A 16,954-nucleotide genomic window follows, 5' to 3' on the forward strand; every position below is an offset into this window, starting at 1 on the left:
TGCCACACCGGGGTCCGTCGAGGAGTGTGACCAGGCGCCCTCCCTGTGCAGATCCAGCCCCAGCTCCTGTGCGCCTGGGCGGCCCCTTGCCCCGGGGCTGCCCAGGCCTCCCCACTGGGCCCCGTCCCTCCAGGGCTTCCTCCCCTGGGGCCCAAGGAAGCTGGCCGGGCAGGGCAGGGTCTCCGAGTCGTAATGTTTTCTCCAGAGCTGGCTCGGCACGGCTCAGAGGCCCGCGGACGGCTGGTTAGACGGGCCCGCATTCAGGCCCCCAGCGCGGGGCCTGCCGCCCCCCGGGTGGCCTTGAGGGAGAGACAGGCTCCGTCTGGACCCCCTTGGCTGCCCCTGTGCCTACAGATGTGCTTGTTTTAGTCCCGGGGGTCTGCCCGGCCCGGAGCTGGCCCTGCAGTGTAATGACAGGGCAGCCCCCTAAAAGACACCTCGTCCCAGCCTGTGGGCTTAACGTCTGGAAAACCAATTCAAGACGTTTTGAAAGTCACCGCAGGTCTGCCTATGGGACTTAGGAAGAACACGCCCTTTGAGCAGCTGATGCTTCTGGCCTGTTTCTCGAGGTTCTGAGGTGCTGGGCCAGGACGTCGCGAAGCCGGCCAGGCGGTTACTTTGCCCTGGCTGCACTGGCAGGTGTCTGGCGTCTTCGTGCTGCTGCTTCTGTGATGCAGACTTGGCTGTGGTTTGATATTTGATGTTGGGAATACTCTGCCCCTTCGGTGGTTGTTTTAGTCCAGTGATTTCGTTGCGATCCTGGTGCGTGTACACCTGTAAATTTTGACCCTGAGAGAGTGCAGTTTATTAAGTTTTAAAGTCAGTTTTAAGGAGGTGTTGGAAGTGGATGGAGTTCTTTATCTGCCTCTGAGAAAGGCACTTTGCACCAATTAAAAACACGTCCTTCAAAGGAGGTAGTGATGTGTTTCCATCACACTTGTTATTTTCTTGGACTTTCTCTTTTTCTTCCAAAATTCTAGGTGAAATTTGTCTCCTTCCAGTTAGTGCCCATGATAATAAAATACATTCTTTCCACATCTGTCCCCAAACCCTACCACCTAAACCCAGTTCTCTGAGGACCTCTTCTGGGAATGCTGTGCCCTGTGGAAATCCCACAGCTGGGCTGGACCAGCTCCCAGGGCGTCCGGGAAGGTCACTGCTGCAGCCACGGGGCCGGAGGCCAGGCTGGGGCCGCCTGCCCAGCACGGCCACAGGTACAGCCCCCAGGGGCCTCTGTGGTTTGGACACACGTTTCTTTAGTGCGATGCTTCGGGTTGAAATGGAAAACGTGTTAGGAGGTGGCTGTTGGCAGTTGTCGGGGGCAGGGCGCCTTCTCCCGTGGGGTGTGGCAAACTCTGACCCCTGACCCCTGACCCAGGTCTGCACCCACCACATGCCTCCTCTGAGTCTCTCCTCGTTCACACCACCCATCCTGTGCTGCTCAGAATTGAACGCTCACGTGTGCGGGGCCGTGGTTCAGCAGGGACCTGAAGGGGCCGAGGTGCCCTTCCATCCCCTTCCAGAGGCCAGGAACGGGCTGGAGCTGTGCACTCACAGAATCTGTCACGGGACCTCAGAATGCTGCTTCGGGCGAGAGCCTGAGCCATCCCGTGGAGGCGCCCCTGAGCTGCGGCCCGGGAATCGACAGACTCAAGGGAGTCAGCTCATTAGTGGGAGGACCGGGGGGAACTCAGGGCTGACCCCCGAGCCCAGGTGTCTGCGGCCTCCAGGGCGAGCCTGGGTCCCGTCTGCACAGCCTGCTCTCAGGGCCTCCTGGACACACTACCTTTGCACAAAGGCTGTGTTGGAGCTGCGCTGTTTGCCCTGATAACTTGTCACCCTGTACTCTGTCCAGCATTTTATTTGGGGGTTTTGCATGATGGGAAAATACATCATTTTGGTTTTCCTGAATTCACGTAAACAGGGAAGCATAACATTGCGTTTCTGACCTGACCATGCCACCCTCGCCTGCCCATCTCACCCGCAGCACGAGTCCTCTGCAGCCCAGCCTGTGTGGGTCCCTGCGAAGGGACGGGTGGTCGCCAGCTCCTCCCTGATCCCCGGGCGAGGTCCACTTTCCTCTTCCCTCCTACTCACTCTCTCTGGCTTCTCACCTCCTTCCCCTCTCCTGTCGGTGCCGCTGCGGCCTCTCAGCCTCTGGACAAAGCCTGCGGCCCCCCGCTCCCCCCCCGCCCCCCGCAGCACACGTCCTGCGGCCTCCGTGGAGCATCTCTGGTGCTACCACTTCTGCCTCCTCGGGGCCCTCCCAGGACAGGCCGACGTTCCGTCCCACCTGCTGGGCCTCGGTCCCCATTCACACTGCCAAGCAGCCGCGTACGGTCTCTCCCTGTGGCTTTGGGATGACGCCTGAGCCCCCAGCCAGGCTGCCCAGTAAGCCCCTTCCTGGCGCTGTAGACCACGAGGGCCGCGTCCCTGCCCAGAGCCCCCTGGTTCCCGCTCTGCCCCTTTGCTCCACAGGTCCTGGGGGACACACTCTGCTCGCTGGCGCCCTGCTAGGGGCTGGCATCCCTCTAGGGGCTGGTGGGCATGGCTTTGCGGGTGGGAGGCAGACAGCGTTGTCCCTCCGCCTGGTCCCGCGCTGCCTGAGCTCTGCAAGGCCAGCTGCCACGTGTCGGCAGGGACAGGTCGGCGGGGACAGGAGCGTCCCTGCCTGACTCCAGGGAAGATGTCGTTTCCTCACTGCTGTGACACTTCAGCACAAGCTTACCCTTCCGGAGGCCAGAGTCTGAAATGCGTCTCTTGGGGCCGCTCCCTTCTGGAGGCCCCAGTAGGGAGCCCACGCCTGCCTATTCCAGATTCTGCAGGCGCCGCGTCCCTGGCTCGGGCCCCTCCTCCATCCTCCTGGCCGGCAGGTGGGCGTTCTTTCTACGTTGCCATTTCTGGATCTGTTGCTGCCTTTGCTGTTCCTTGTTTGCACACCCTGTGGTCCCCTGAGCCCCCGATGGCCCAGGGGAATCACCTCCTCCCAAGGTCAGCCGATGAGCAACCTCACTGACCTTCGCTGTGGAGCCCACCATATTCACAGCTGCCGGGAGGTGGACCTGGACGTCTTTGGGGTCATTGTTGTGCCACCACAAGGGTGAAGGAAGGACTTAGCATGGGGTCCGGTGCTTAGAAATCCCTCAGTGCGGCATAGCCATGGTTTGAATAAAGTTTTGCTGGTTCACCTTCGTGAATCACATTTCCCAGAGAGAACGTGGCAGGCCTGGCAGGGAAGGCTTAGTACCTGGTGAGGCTTAGTACCCGGTGAGGCTTAGTAGTACCCAGTGTGGCTTAGTCGTTTCCTCTCCTGCCTGTGAGCACCCCAGCCACTCAAGTGAGCAGCATCGCTGCATTTGGCCTTGAGAACAAAGGGTTTCCGGGCAAAGCTGTGGATGACCAGCCAGTGCTGTGAAGGTGAGAGCCCAGCAGCCCCAAGAAGCCTCCGCCAGGAGAGCACATTAGACGGGAAGAAGGGCCACTTCGAGTGAGCCACTGAAGACTGATCAGATTACACAGTGAGGGCACCGATCCATCTTGAGGAATGAAGCCGTAAATTATAAAAACAAATTTATTCCGTTTCATGCTTTACAAAATTGTATTGTAAATGGAATTAGGCACTAAATTTTCAGAACAAAGGAAGATTGAAGTAAGACTTCGGGGAGAGGCAGGGCACATTTTTTCGAAATAATAATGATTTTTAGAAAGCCTACTTTCTCCTTACCATAAATGGAGACATTTTTGCAAAAAGCGTTTGACAGCTTCACCCACAGTCCCACGAGCCTTTGCTAATCCTAGGCAATCAGGTTATTCTGTCTTGAAGCAGTCAGTCTGTGATACTTGCGAACTTTCTCTTCTGTCGTTGTTAACTGGCCTAAACCCTGATTTATCAGTGCCTTTGCATTGGTTACTTCCCAAAACATTCTCACTGACTCATGAAATCTCGACTCACGGTAGATTTATAACTTTACTTTGCAGGTCATTACAAATGTGAAAATTGCACTCACTTTTCAAATTCAGCTAGCCTGGGATTTTTGCCTCATAAATTTGGAAACTGCAAGCAACAGTGGTTTAAACAAGACAGTTTTATTTATCTCTCATGTAAAAGGTGGGAGGCAGGCTGCCCGGGGCTGCTCAGTCGTGGGGGCCCAGGGGCCTCCATGACCTATTTGTGCTCCACTGTACTGGTGCATGGCCTTTGTCTGCCAGGCCTCCTCATACACTGGGCAAGTTGCTGGAGTACCAGCCATCACATCTACATTCCAGCAAGGAGGCCAGAGAACCAAAGTGCTCCACTCTCTTTACTCAATTTCACTCTCTGTGTGTATCTCATTGGCCAGAATTCAGTCACATGCCCACCCCTAGTTGCAAGGGAGGCTGGGAAGTGCAGTCCTGTAGCTGGGTGCATTGCAGCTCTAACTAGATCCAGAGTTCTGTTACTGAGGCTGGAGGGAGGATTGCGGATGCTGGATGGCAACTGCAGATCTCTGCTGTGGGGGGAGGTGTTTGGAAGCAAACCTGTTTTACGAGGTTCATTTCCAAGAGTATGTTCATGCCTGGCCGGAGACACTGTACTTAGCCACGTCACGGAGTTTTTGCACAACACGCCTCTCACATGGGTCTTTTTAGCTGCACTCATACAACCTGTGCTTGGAGGGACCAGCCCCGCTCTGCTGCCCTGGTTCTTGCCGCACGCTGGGCCTCGGCAGTCACCCAGCCCCCTGAGCCTGTCAGCCCGCAGCTGAGTGGTGAGCGGAGGCTGCCACCCCCTGCCTTGCGGCCCTGCTGACCCTGGCGGGGTGCGGGGGTGCCCAGGGCCTGTGTGCACGTGCTCCGCCAGCAGCTGGGGTGCAGCGGGTGCCCAGAGCAGGTGGGAAGCACGTGCAGAGGGATGTGCCGTGGACAGGTGCAGGTTGCAGGGAGGGGCCGGTGGTAAGGGGACCAGGGTCTCCATGCCCCCGAGAGCCGCTGCTGCCCGTACCAGGGCCCTGAGCATCCGGAGCAGCGCGTATCATCCTAACACTGATGTGAAGAGGACCCGGAGAACTGGGCCCCCCCGCTCGGGCCGCTGTCCCTGTCACATGCGTGCAGGTGGGGTGGGAGGGGACAGCCATGGGGATGGAGGGTGTACGTGCAGCCGAGGGAACCACACACACAGACGTGCAGAGCTGCAGCAGGGCCTCAGGGTCAGGGCCGGGGCTGATCCCAGCGTCACCCCTGCCACTGGGTGGTCATACCCAGGACTTTGTTCCAGGACCTCCCTGCAACGTGCGCTTCAGTGTCTGAGGAAGGAGAGGACCCAGTGCCCTCGCGGGGTGTCTCTGGGGACTGCCCCCCTTGCAGGGTCCGCCCTGGGCTCTCTGGGTGGAGCAGGGCCTGGGGGATCCCAGAGGTCCGTGTTCTGAGAAGTGGTGTCTGTGTTTCCTTCTGTCTTGTGGAGTCTTTTGCACCTGGTTTGGAGAATCTTAGCTGAATTGGGGAGAAAGGAAGGAAGAAAGGGTTTTGTATGAACCGTGCTAGGAGAACACGTGGGGAGCCGTGTAACGCCAGCCCCAGGGGTTAGGAGCCCTTCCGGGTCCCCGGGCGGGACCAATGGAGCCGGGGCACCCAGCTGCAGGAGGGCGTCTTCAGGGGCCGCTGTGAGCTTCATGCTCTTAGGAAACTGAAGCCTCGGCAAGGGCAGTTCAGGCTGCCGTGACCTTGACGGTCTTCTGCCAGAAGACAGATTTGCTAGCAAGGCTGTGGCGAAAGGATTGGTCAGCCCTCCCGACTGTTCCCCAGGGAAAACACCTTGACACGTTTCATGTCAGGAAGCAAAGTTGTCCTGACAGCCAAGTCCCAGCCTAGTTTGTCAGAGTAGAGATGTTTGGAAACGACTTAGCGCTGTTATGTCCTAAAGGAAGTAATGAGTTCTCAGTTTACTGTTGAGAAGTAACCACACTGTGGTGTGAGGTGCGACTCTGGCCACGTTGTGTAATCCAGGTAAAAGCCCAGACATTCCACGACAAAGATCCACGCACCACCGACACGGGCGTGTCTGCAGGGTAACGTCCACGCTGGCCAGCAGAGCCGGGAGCGGGAGTCCCCAGCCCATCCATGCGCAGGGCCAGGAAGCGAGGCCATCGGGTGAACAGTGGGACAGCATCAGGGCTGGATTCTCACGCCTCACCGGTCCCCGCAGGGACGTGGCCGGCCTCTGAGGAGCTCAGGGGTAAAGCAGATTTGCTCTCCTTTCCTGTGCGGGGGGCAGGTCACAAGTAGCAGAGACAGAGGAGGGGCTCACAGGGAAGTTTCTCCTGTGGCTCCGGAGCACGTGCAGCCTCACTGTAGACCCCGGTGGACGCAGCTGCCCTTGGGCGCAGCTCCCTGAAGGAGCTTCGGGCCACACGTTCCCGTGCACAGACCTGCGGGAAGCAGGGCGGCACGGAGGGCTGCGGAGCCTGAGTTCTCACAACAGCAGGGCTCAGTATTAAAACATATTACACATTACTGTTAGCTAGTCACGACCTTGAAGAATGGAACCTGCCTCTCCGGAGGGCTGCGCTGTGTAACCGTGTGTGTGATCGGGTGCTTGCCCCGCAGCTCTTGACCACGTTCAAGCCTGGTCTAATCCTCGGCTTCCTAAGCCTGAGCGGAACTTCCTGCGTCCATCCTGAGTCTTATTTCAGAACCAAATTCCCTCCCTCTGCAAAGCCCAGTGGCCTCTGTTCTCCCTCTAACCCCGAAAGATGCCACAACCCCCGGGACCCTGAGAGCTCTCGTCCCAGGGCCCCAGACTTGCCTGTCTCCCGTCCCCAGCGCCAGCCGGTGTGGGACTGAAAGCAGGAGAAAGAAGTGCAGCCAGCCTTGTCGGGGCCTGGGAGCGCAGGGGAGGGCAGTCGCCTCCTGCCTGCCTCTGACATTCGCGTGAATGTCACCCTCGCAAGGGTTGCATGAGTCCCCAGCTTGCTCTGGTCCTTACTTTTCTTTGAAACAAGCTGAGTTTTACAGAAGCATCTTTACCAGAACGCTACTTCATAAAAGCACATCTGAACGCGTCTTCGCGGGACGCCCCGGCCAAGCACGAGCGGAGGGGACAAGTGAGGCGGTGGGGGACCGGCGGGCGTGAAGCACGGGCCCCGTGGGGTCCGGCGCCCCCGCCCTCCCTGGGACGGGACTCGTCAGACTCCACAGCCGGCCTAGAGCCTCAGTTTACTCATCTGTGATAATGGGGCTGATTAGCAAGACCCTCCTGGGAGGGTGGTCGTGAGCAAGCAGGTGACACCCAGCATTGGTTCCGTCAGGGAGGGGACACAGGGCCAAACTGCTCCGCGACCGGCCCTGAGCGATCGGCCCTGAGCGGGACATCAGAGCGTGTGGGTCCCGGAGCTGCTGCCGGGATGGGCACAGGCAGGTGTTCTCTCACCTGACGTTCACTGCCCAGCGCCCATCTCTTAATTTGCAGTCATGGATAAAAGCACTCCCCGTCTACACCCTCCATCCCTCATCCAGCTGTTTGTTTTACAAGTACTGTAGCTGCTGGGAGTCCCACAGAGGCCTCCCAGCTCCCGAGGGGCCCCTGCGGCCACGGGGGTCCAAGGCTTGCCTTTTTCTTGGCATGTTTCCTGTCTTCCTGAAAGATGCTTCACCCGCACAGCATTGCTGGTTACCGCAGGTCTGGTGTCAGTGTGCAGACATCACTCTGCAGAAGCTGCGTGGCCCCAGGGACGCCCCCTCCCTCCGTCCCCTCCCCCAGCCCTCTCAAGGGCAGAAAGTGGCTTTCTGGGCAGCCGTCCTCCCTCAAGCACCTGCCTCCCGGGCCTGACCGTTCCTGTTGGAGGAGAGGGGTGAGGTTTGGTGGACCAGCCGCCAGGGGGTGGTGCCCAGATGCCGGGCACTCTGCCGGTTAACCGCTGCCTTTTCTTTTTCTTTTTCCGCAGGAGTACTTTTATCCGAGGTACTTAGGTAAGTTGGACTCATTTCCTCCTTTTGTTTGGGGCCTCACACCTCATCACCGAGTTGTTCCCGGAAGGACCTGCTTAATCGCACAGTGAGTTGGGAGCTCTCCAGGGCTCACGGGACAAAGCCCTAGTTTGTGTCTTTTATGCCATAGTGACCGCGTTAGTGTCACCTCCAGCCGATGCCATTGTTTGCAGACCTCTGCCCCACTCTGATTCCAGGCTCAGCTCGTTAACTGGAAATATGATTGCTTTCGTGGTTCTCGGGCTGTTTGGTCTCAGGACTCTGCCCTTGTGAAATCACTGAAGACCCCAGAGAGCTTTTGCTTATGCGGACTCTGGTTGTTGATACCATGTTATTAATTAAAGCTGAGAACATTAAAACGTGCTTTTGTTTAACTTGGACAACAGGAACGGGCAGGCTAACAGCCTTGGCCGTCGAGCAGTCATGGCGCTCCCCGAGCGCCAGTCATGTCTGTGTGTGGAGGCGGGGGGGCCTGGACTGGGGGAGAACGAGAGGAAAAAGGCGAAGGCGGTCCCGTGTTTTCAGGAAGACCTGAAAGTTCCCCTGCGAACTGTTCCTTAATCGACACTGTTTCAAGGGTTCTTTTATGTCTCTACTTATAATGAGAGAGAAGTATTCCAGGGCTTTCCTCTTTAATTGTGTGAAGCGCATTTTGGTAAATTTTCCATTGGCCTTATAGCCTCGTAGAGGTACCTTCTGTGGGTGTGTATCTGGCAACAAGCGTAGTGGACCTGTGATTGGCCTTGAGAAGCCCCATCCGGGCTCCCTGCCGGCCTTGCTCCCGGGTGCATGGCTTTGTATCCTGAGGCAAAGGCGACAGTGGCCCCCGGGCCACCTCCAATGCTATCCACTGCCTGTGCCCACATCCTCCGAGGCGCGGATGGGCAGCAGCGACCCACCAAAGGGCCAGTGAAGTGGCTCAACCAACACCCATTATGCCCAAGCTCAAGTTCAGATCATCCGGATGCTGTGGTCCCTCCCACCCCTGGCCTCCGTGTGGAGCACGCGGTCAGACAGCACAGAGGAGGAGGGGGCTAGTTCGCCAAAGAGATTGACCATCAAGCCAAGGGTACTGTTTCCAAGCGGGGGTCAGGTTGAAATGGAGGCCAGCCCTCTGACCACGGTCAGAAGCTTCCTGAGTGCCACTGGAGAGCCTTCTGTACGACAGAAAGAACCCCACCAGGAGGCTGCAGGGGCCCAAGGCTCCTGGGAGACAGAGCTCTGCCCATGGGCGGAGACGTCTTCTCGTCTGACGGTGTTCCATGTTCCGTGTCAGCGTGACTAGTCTCCCTCCAGAGTGTCACGTCTGCTGGCCCCGTGCCGGAAGGTGGCGCCCTGCCCTCTCTGTTTTGCAGAATGCATCAGTAAACATGGATCTCCGTACAAAAGGAACACAGATTTCATCGCCTGCGTGCAAAGTAAGTCTGTCTCCTTCCTCGAAGCCCCTGCGTTTGGGGTCTTGGGGTTTTGCTATATTTCCATTGTCTTTGGAGCCACGGCACCTGCCTGAGGTCCTCTCCTTTGCCCTGAACTTCCTTTTCTAAGCGAGTACGTGTTGGCTTTTCGAACAGGCAGGAAATTCGCACGGTATGAAGTGTAAACCTTTCACAGGTGGAGAGAAGGTGCATCCGGCCCTGCCTCCTGGTCAGTCAGGGGCCCTTTCGCCACGGCCACCGGTTCTAAGAATATTCTCAGACCCGTAGGAATGTGCTCGGAGTCTCTTATTTCCACACAGGTGGCAGCTCCCTGAACCCATGACCCCACCGCCCTTTCCCCTCCACGTTTCGCAGACGCTTCCTGTGTCAGCACGAGCACGGCCAGCACGTGGGGCTGCGTCCACACTCACGCTTTGTGGGCAGCGTGCTTGTTAACCAGTGTGCACTGGCGGACACCTGGGCCGTTTCCAGTTTTTATACTGTAACAAGCAAAGCCAGAGTGACCTCCTTGTCTGAATATCTGCAGAATAGAGTGGACTTGCAGAGGGAAAGCTGTGTTCTTTTTCAGTTCTGCTGCAGACCCGGCCCCGTTACCCCCCACCCCGGTGGAGGGCGGGAGTGCCTCTCCCAGTACCTGCACCAGCCCAGTGTATTGCTTCTTACTTTTTTATATCTTTCAGTAGAAAAAGTGAAAAAAGACCCCCAGTCAATTCAGTTTCTTTTTTTCTTACTCATGAGTAAAGCTGAGCTTCATATGTTGAGGCACCTTGGGTTTCTTTTTCTGTGGGTAGTTTGTTCAGAGTCTTTGCCTACTTGCCCCAGTTTGTAGGAGCTGTTGATATATTTTGCAAATTAGCCATGTGTACTAAAGGTAGCAAAATTTTTCTTCAGCTCATCGTGCATCTTTATTATTATTTTAAATTATCATACGTAACACTGACACTTTGCACGAACTTTAATCCACACGTAGACCCCCAGGCCCGTCTCAGCCGAGCCTGACTCCAGGCCCGGCTGTGGCCGGAGAGCTCTGTGATGTGACCGCTTCGTCCCCGCCAGGCCCGGCTGTCAGCTGCCTTATTGCACCGGCTCCACCGGTGAGGAGACAGGCTCTGAGCGCACAGCCAGCCCCGCACGGGGAGCCCTGCGCTGCATGCGGGCCTGCACTGCGGGGTCGCCCAGGGCGGGTGGAAGACCGGGACTGGCACCAGGGCCTGGTGGGCAGGGCTCGGCGGCTGTGACCCGTCACCCAGCCTCCCACGTACCAGCCGCTGGCCTTGCCTGTCTCGCCCCGGGTCACAGACCCCAGCCCGGCCCAGGCGCACAAAGGAAGTGAGAGACTGAAGGAGGGCAGGGGCCCTGCTGTGAGGCCCGGGCTCCCCACGGACCCTTCAGCAGCCTCCCAAGAGCAAGTGAGGGGCAGAGGCCGGTGTGCACTCAGGGAACAGAGCCCACGCCCACACACCCCGGCTGACGTGAGCAAAGCCCGCCCCTCGGCCCCCCAGGCTGAGCGGGACCTCACCGGCCTTAGGCAGACATGGGAGCATCACAGCAGTTCAGCTTCCTGTCATTCCGCTTCACTTGTAGCAGATTTTTGGTGCTGTCAACTTGCCATACCCGTTCCTTCTTTTTAAATTATGTGTTCGAACTGATGAGTTTGTTTTACTTCCTGGGTTTCAGGCTGTCCTTTTCCTGAGACTATAAGAAGTTGTCTGATATTTCATGTTTAAGCTTATAACCTGCCTCGGCGTCTCTGATGCAGTGAGGAGGTCATTTATTCTAGATGTGCCTCCCCCGGGGGTCCGGGATCGGTTTCTGAGGCTCTGCCTTTGGGTCCCAGAGGGTTTGGGCGATGCCGTCTGCGGAGTCCTGGCCAACTGTCTCCACGAGGAAGGGTCTCCGTGCCTTTTCTCCTCCGTGAGGACGACGGCCCGCATTTGCATGTATTTCCCAGCTTATAACTCGTCACACCCACACATTTCTGGAAGTGGGAGCAAAAGCCACTGAGACAGGCCTCTGCTGGCCTCAGCAGGTGCCTCACACCCCCGTCCACATAGCAGCCGCTTCTCCCTCCATCCTCTCTCAGCCATCGTGCCCTCGCCTCCCGCCTGTCGGGGGCCCGGGTTGGGGCTCAGGTCTGACTCAGCCCCGAGCCCCTCTGCAGGCTGCCTGCGTCCACCGAATTCCTAGAAGCTCAGGGGCACCTGCAAACACTCTCCTTCCTCTGCCCTACAGATAAGCTTCCCAACAGGGCTCTTATCTGTGATAAGAGCCGCTCTCCAGCTAGGTTCCCTGTGGGGATCTCCTGGGGCTGTCCCACCCCAGGGGAGGTTGATTTTTAAAGGTGGGGGGGCGGCGGGTAGGCATTCTAGGCAAATTCCAGACAAAGGTAATGAGGCCAGGTGTGTCCTTCTGAAATAACTTTAAGTCTTTCACCAAATATGTCGAGTGGAGACGCACCCCATCTTCCCCGTCCCTCCTGCAGGGCCTCTGACGTGCCAAGTGCTGCTGGGGGAACAGCCGGACCCTCGGGCCCCAGCACACGTCCCCCCGACCGCCCCGGTCTCCCTGCCCCCCTCAGAGCCCCGTCCTGCGGAGACAGTGTCAGGAAGCAGACCCGTCTGTCACCTCAGCCCTGGCACTGGGCTTGACCCCCGCCGCCCCGGGGGAGCCCTCGTTACAGCGGCACGGGGGCCACAGGGCTGACCGCTGGACCCCCTTCCTCACTCTCCGAGCGCCAGACCCAGTTCCTACTTGCTTGGGGCGGAAGGCACTCACTGAGTCCGCCGAGGACAGCTGTGCATGAGTCTCCAAATACCCGGGGGTGCTGTGTTCGGGGCACACTTGCGAGTGTTTTGTTGGCTGTAATTGTGCAGAACAAGCAAGCTTTGGGGGGTCCCGTGGAAAGGCAACAAGGAGAGCCCAGTGAGAGATGTGGGTTCCAGGGTTGCGTACACAAACAGTTATGCTGGGCCCTCCCTGAGGGGGTCCCCGGTCACCGGGCCCCCAGACCCACAGGGACGCAGTGGGAAAAAGCACGGCTTTGGGTCCATGCCAAGGACAGGGGCTGGCGCGAGGCCTGCTGAGCCGGGGGACACAGGGACCACTGCCCTCCTGGGACCAGGAGCAAGCCCATGGTGGAAACACTGTCCCCAGACCAGCGTCCGGCTGGAGACGTCAGCGTCCTGAGAAAGAAGTGAAGAGGCGGGGGTGAGTGCCCGCCTGGCGCTCTCAATGGTCACGTGCTGGCTTGGCCTCTTCCTAGTGACCAGGCTGTGGAGTGAGTGGTGACCTCAGCTCCACACGGGGCGGGGGCAGAGGGAGGGCGGAAGCACCGCGGCCACCTGTCGTGGGCTTCCCAGCGCTCAGACGGGCCCGTCGCTCGGTGAATAGACGCACGACAGTGCCTGGCTCAGGTGCTGCAGGTGGACGCCCGGGTATGAGAAGGTAGTGGCCGCTGGCACACAGAAGGGCGGCATCGCAGGGCTGAGCCTGGCCGGGTGGCTGCCCTGCCGTCTCCAGGGCCCCGGGAAATGTGCCCCGTTCCCCTCCACTGAAAGCAGGACGATCAGAGAAGCAGGGTGGCCGTTGGTCACCGGCACCGCTGAAGCCGACAGGCCGTGGGGCCGGTGCGTGTCGGAGAGAAAGGGGAGCAGCGGAGCCCGGGGCCCGGACGGCCTGGACCGTGTCCAAGCGGAGGCAGAGGCAGCAGGCCCACCCGAGGGGCGGGCGGGGAGGCTGTGGGCGCCCTCTGTGCGAACTGGACCCCACAGGCCAGGGGTCCTGGCCTGGCAGGGTGGACACGGCCGCCGGGGGAGGGGATGTTCTGTGTCTGCCGGGCTGGCCCGTGGACCGGCCAGGGCCCTGTGGACCTGCTCCCTGGGAGGTCCAAGCTCCCGGGGCCCAGCCAGGCCCACTCCTCTCCTCTGCTGCCCCGGGGCCGCGGCCCTGACCTCGGGCCCAGGGGGTGGGCGGCCACTCCCTCCGAGCTGACCTGGGTTTCCTGGGATCGGCGGGGCCCGGCCAGCCTGGTCTGTGACCCCCTCCCACCCAGAGATGGGTGTCCTGTGCGGCCCGCCGGGGCCAGTGGAGGGGACGTTAGTGCCCCAGACCTGCCTCGGTTTCCTCCCAGCCGACCAGGGACAGCTCAGGGCCGCCTTCTCCTTCCTTCCAACTCAGAGCTGCCGGATCAGTGCTACCCAGACCCCTGCGATAAGGGGGGGACCCAGGTCTGCCAGGACCTCATGGGCACCTTCTACTGCCAGTGCAGAGACGGCTGGGCGGGACGGCTCTGCAACAGAGGTAAGGCCATGGCCTGGGGGCGGGCCTGGGCATAGGCGTCAGACCCTCCCTGCAGGGCCACCCGAGGGCCCCGGGCTGGTGGGGCCCTGAGTCCTTCTCTCTTCCGCCTCTCCCCGCCGGGCCGCCTGCCACCCCGCCGGGGACACAGCCGCACCGGCCCATCTGGCTGAGAGCAGAGAGAGGAGAAGTGGGAGGGCAGCAGGCCAGGGGTCCAGGTCCCTCGCTGGCTGGCCCCCTCCCAGCTCCCGGGAGAAGATGGGCGGGCGGGGTCCTCCCAAGAGCGCGAATGTTTGCACAGCGCGGGAGGTCTTGCCTCTGCCCCCTGGGTGGGGCGCCACCCAGCTTGAAAACCCACCGTGCTGAGCCCTGAACTGTGCTCTGGCCAGGCCACCTCCTGCGGGGGGGGGGGCGGGGAGGGCGCTGACCCCTCCTGAGAGCAGGGCAGTAAGAGTGCCCTGTAGCTGCCCCGCCCGGCGCGGCCCCCCAGCTGTCAGAAAGGAGTCAAGAGACTCTCTGAGTCTGCAGTGCGCAGGGTCAGCGGAGAGCTGCAGAAAACCCCCAGGATGTGGTTAGAACCCTCAGGCGGCCCCCTGGCTGCAGTGGGAGCCCTGGGCCCCTGTGCCCTCCCACCCAGGATCTGAGGGTGGATCCCATGGGGTCGGAGATGCAGGCGCTGCGACGTGCTCCAGGTGGGTTGTGGGTCACCTCTGGCTCTCCGTCCCTGTGTCCTGTTCCCAGATGTCAATGAGTGCAGCCAGGAGAGCGGGATCTGCAGCCAGATTTGCTACAACAAGCCGGGCAGCTTCCAGTGTGGCTGCTACAGCGGCTACGCACTCTCCCTGGACGGCCGGACCTGCCACGGTGAGGCCCTGGGTCCTGGTTGCCGTCCTCTCTCCTCCTCCCCCATTTTCTTCTGCGATTGCCAAGTTGCCGGTTGGCTGAAGCCACAGTCGCTTTGCTCCTCTGCGAGAGGCTGCAGGCCGTGGCTGGTCCCTCAGGCTCTGGAGGCTGTGGGCGTCCTGCAGACACAGCACATGCCCGGGCATGTCCGCGGCCACGGGGAGCTGCCCCAGCACCTCCACACGGGCTGAGGCACCAGGACCTGTGGACAGGGCCGGCCCAGCGGGGGAGGCCGTGCCTACTGCCCCAGGACGGGAGGCGGCTGCCAGGCCTCCTTCCAGGCCACAGAGCCAGCAGAGGCTTCTGTGCCAGTCGGGGCCCAGGACATCTGGGGCGGGGGTGGGGGGGTGGGCAGGGAGCCCAGGGTCCCACTGCTCACTGCTTACAAAACCAGCGCTCACAACCGGCAGAAAAGGCCAGCGATCTGGGGAGATGGCGTCCTCAGAGTCCCCCAGAAACCACCTCCGAAGATTCCGCCCGGGCCTGAAAGCTTCTAAAGGGAGACAGAGAAGGAATCTGAGTTAATCCCTGAGACGGGGGGTCAGAGTCCTTGCCGTCCCCCACTGTGTGCGGGCGTGTCGACTCCTCACGGCCTCCCTCTAGATGCGATCTTGGTCACACGGTTCGTTCGGGAGATTACTGGACGGGAAGCTGGGGGGAGATCTGGTCATCTGTTCATTTCTACTCCTTTGATCTACAGAAAGAAGAGACAGGTTAGGTGAGGTATTGTGTGATCAAGAGATCTGAGAGGAGTGCCTGGGCTGAGATGAGTAGAGCGTGGGGGTGCCTGGTCGAAAGCCAGCTGCAATATGGCTCTGCTAAAGTGACAAGGAAGGGGGCTTCCTGAGGGCAGTTCCCTGTGGAGAGCTGCTTACGAATCCCCCGTCAGACATCGTTCCATTTCTGTGGGGTTAGGGGTGAAGGTCCGTCTTCTGTCTTCTTCGTGCTGACATAGGCGCTGTATTCTCAGGGTGGACGACGTTGACGTGGGTCTGTAGCGTCTCTCTGCTGACGGTTTTAGGTGTCCGCTTACATGTAGGGGCAGAGCCAGCTACAATTATTTTGATGCCCACAAACATATAGATTATTATGAGCAATAGTGTTAATTCCATTCTCGTGAGGCCAGTTCTTGGAATTGTGCAGTTAGAGATTCAGTTCTGCTCAGGACGGAGCAGCCCGCGTCACGGCTGCAGTCTGGTCCTTGTGCAGGTGGGTCCTGACGATGTGGAACCGTGTAGGTTTACAGGCTCCCTGCGGGGAGCAGGTGCCCTTTGTGTTGTCTCCTTCCCACGACTGATCGCGGGGAGAAATCTTAGTTTCCACATCTGAAAGCCTGTGTTCGCTCAACTGCCCTTGTAATGAGGTCATGAGTCTTTGCGGCATGCGGTCCTGTGTGCCTTCTGAGGAATCGATGTTATTTGAAGTAACGGTTGCGCTTTCTAGAAAGTCCCTCTGTCACTTTAGGAACCAGTTCTTAACTGCAGGCTTTCTGTACTTGTTTGCCAGAGGGGCAGAGGGGTTGGAACCTCAGGACTGACCCTTGATTGTCAGTTACAGCGACTGTGGCGTTGGCTTCCCACGGGCAGCCCCCGGTGCGAGGGGAGGGGGTTGGAACCAGGGAGCCTGAGTGAGGCCTGACAGGCAGTGGTGGGCTCCGTGGTCAGCTCAGGGCTCCAGGGCGCAGGCTGGGACTTCTAGTCAAAGGGCCCCAGGAGTTACTTTTTTACCTTCCTGGACTGCAGTCATTGGAATTAAGCACCAATTGTGTGCAGCCCGGCCAGGTGGTGCCCTGTACACCGTCTGGAATCAGCCTTCTCAACCAGACCCCTGATCAGCAGTGCCCCCCCCAACCCCTGCTCCTGGGTTGGGGCTGGAAAGCCCAGTGGATGGAAGGAAGGGAGGAGGCTGGAGAGGAGCGGGGAGGGGAGGGGGAGAGGAGGGAGGGGAGGGGGAGGGAAGGGGAGGGAGGGGAGAGGGAATGGGGGAGGGGAGGGGAGGAGGGCTGCGTTGCCGGGGTGCAGTGATGACACCGCCAGGCCAGGCTGTGCTCACTCTGCAGAGCTGGATGCCTCTCAGCGGCGGTTCCCAGCCTGGCTGGCGGCGTCTCATTTCGGGCCGGCTGCCAGCAGGCCTGGTGGACCTGAAACACAGCTGGTTTTTCCTGCAGACTTGGATGAATGTGCGGACGCAGGCGCCTGCGGGGAGGCTCAGTGCCAGAACCTGCCGGGCTCCTACTCCTGCCTCTGCGACGAGGGCTACGCGTTCAGCTCCCAGGAGAAGTCCTGCCGAGGTACCCGCCCCGACACCACACGGGACACGCACACACACGCGTGCGCAGGGCACTGCTCTCCCAGGAG

At 59.8% G+C, this 16,954-nt stretch overlaps 1 protein-coding gene across 1 annotated transcript in view; it reads left to right on the plus strand.

Moving 5' to 3' along the window:
- Positions 1–16,954, plus strand: part of GAS6 (growth arrest specific 6) — a 32,804-nt gene that overhangs the window by 4,703 nt on the left and 11,147 nt on the right. Inside the window, exons 3-7 of the mRNA XM_082675970.1 lie at positions 7,920–7,944; positions 9,318–9,380; positions 13,575–13,697; positions 14,436–14,558; positions 16,765–16,887. Coding sequence (XP_082532096.1) covers positions 7,920–7,944; positions 9,318–9,380; positions 13,575–13,697; positions 14,436–14,558; positions 16,765–16,887 — 457 coding nt within the window. The remainder of the gene's footprint in view (positions 1–7,919; positions 7,945–9,317; positions 9,381–13,574; positions 13,698–14,435; positions 14,559–16,764; positions 16,888–16,954) is intronic.

The sequence above is a fragment of the Grampus griseus genome (assembly GCF_964374135.1).
Source record: "Grampus griseus genome assembly, chromosome: 18".
Taxonomy (NCBI): Eukaryota; Metazoa; Chordata; class Mammalia; order Artiodactyla; family Delphinidae; genus Grampus; species Grampus griseus.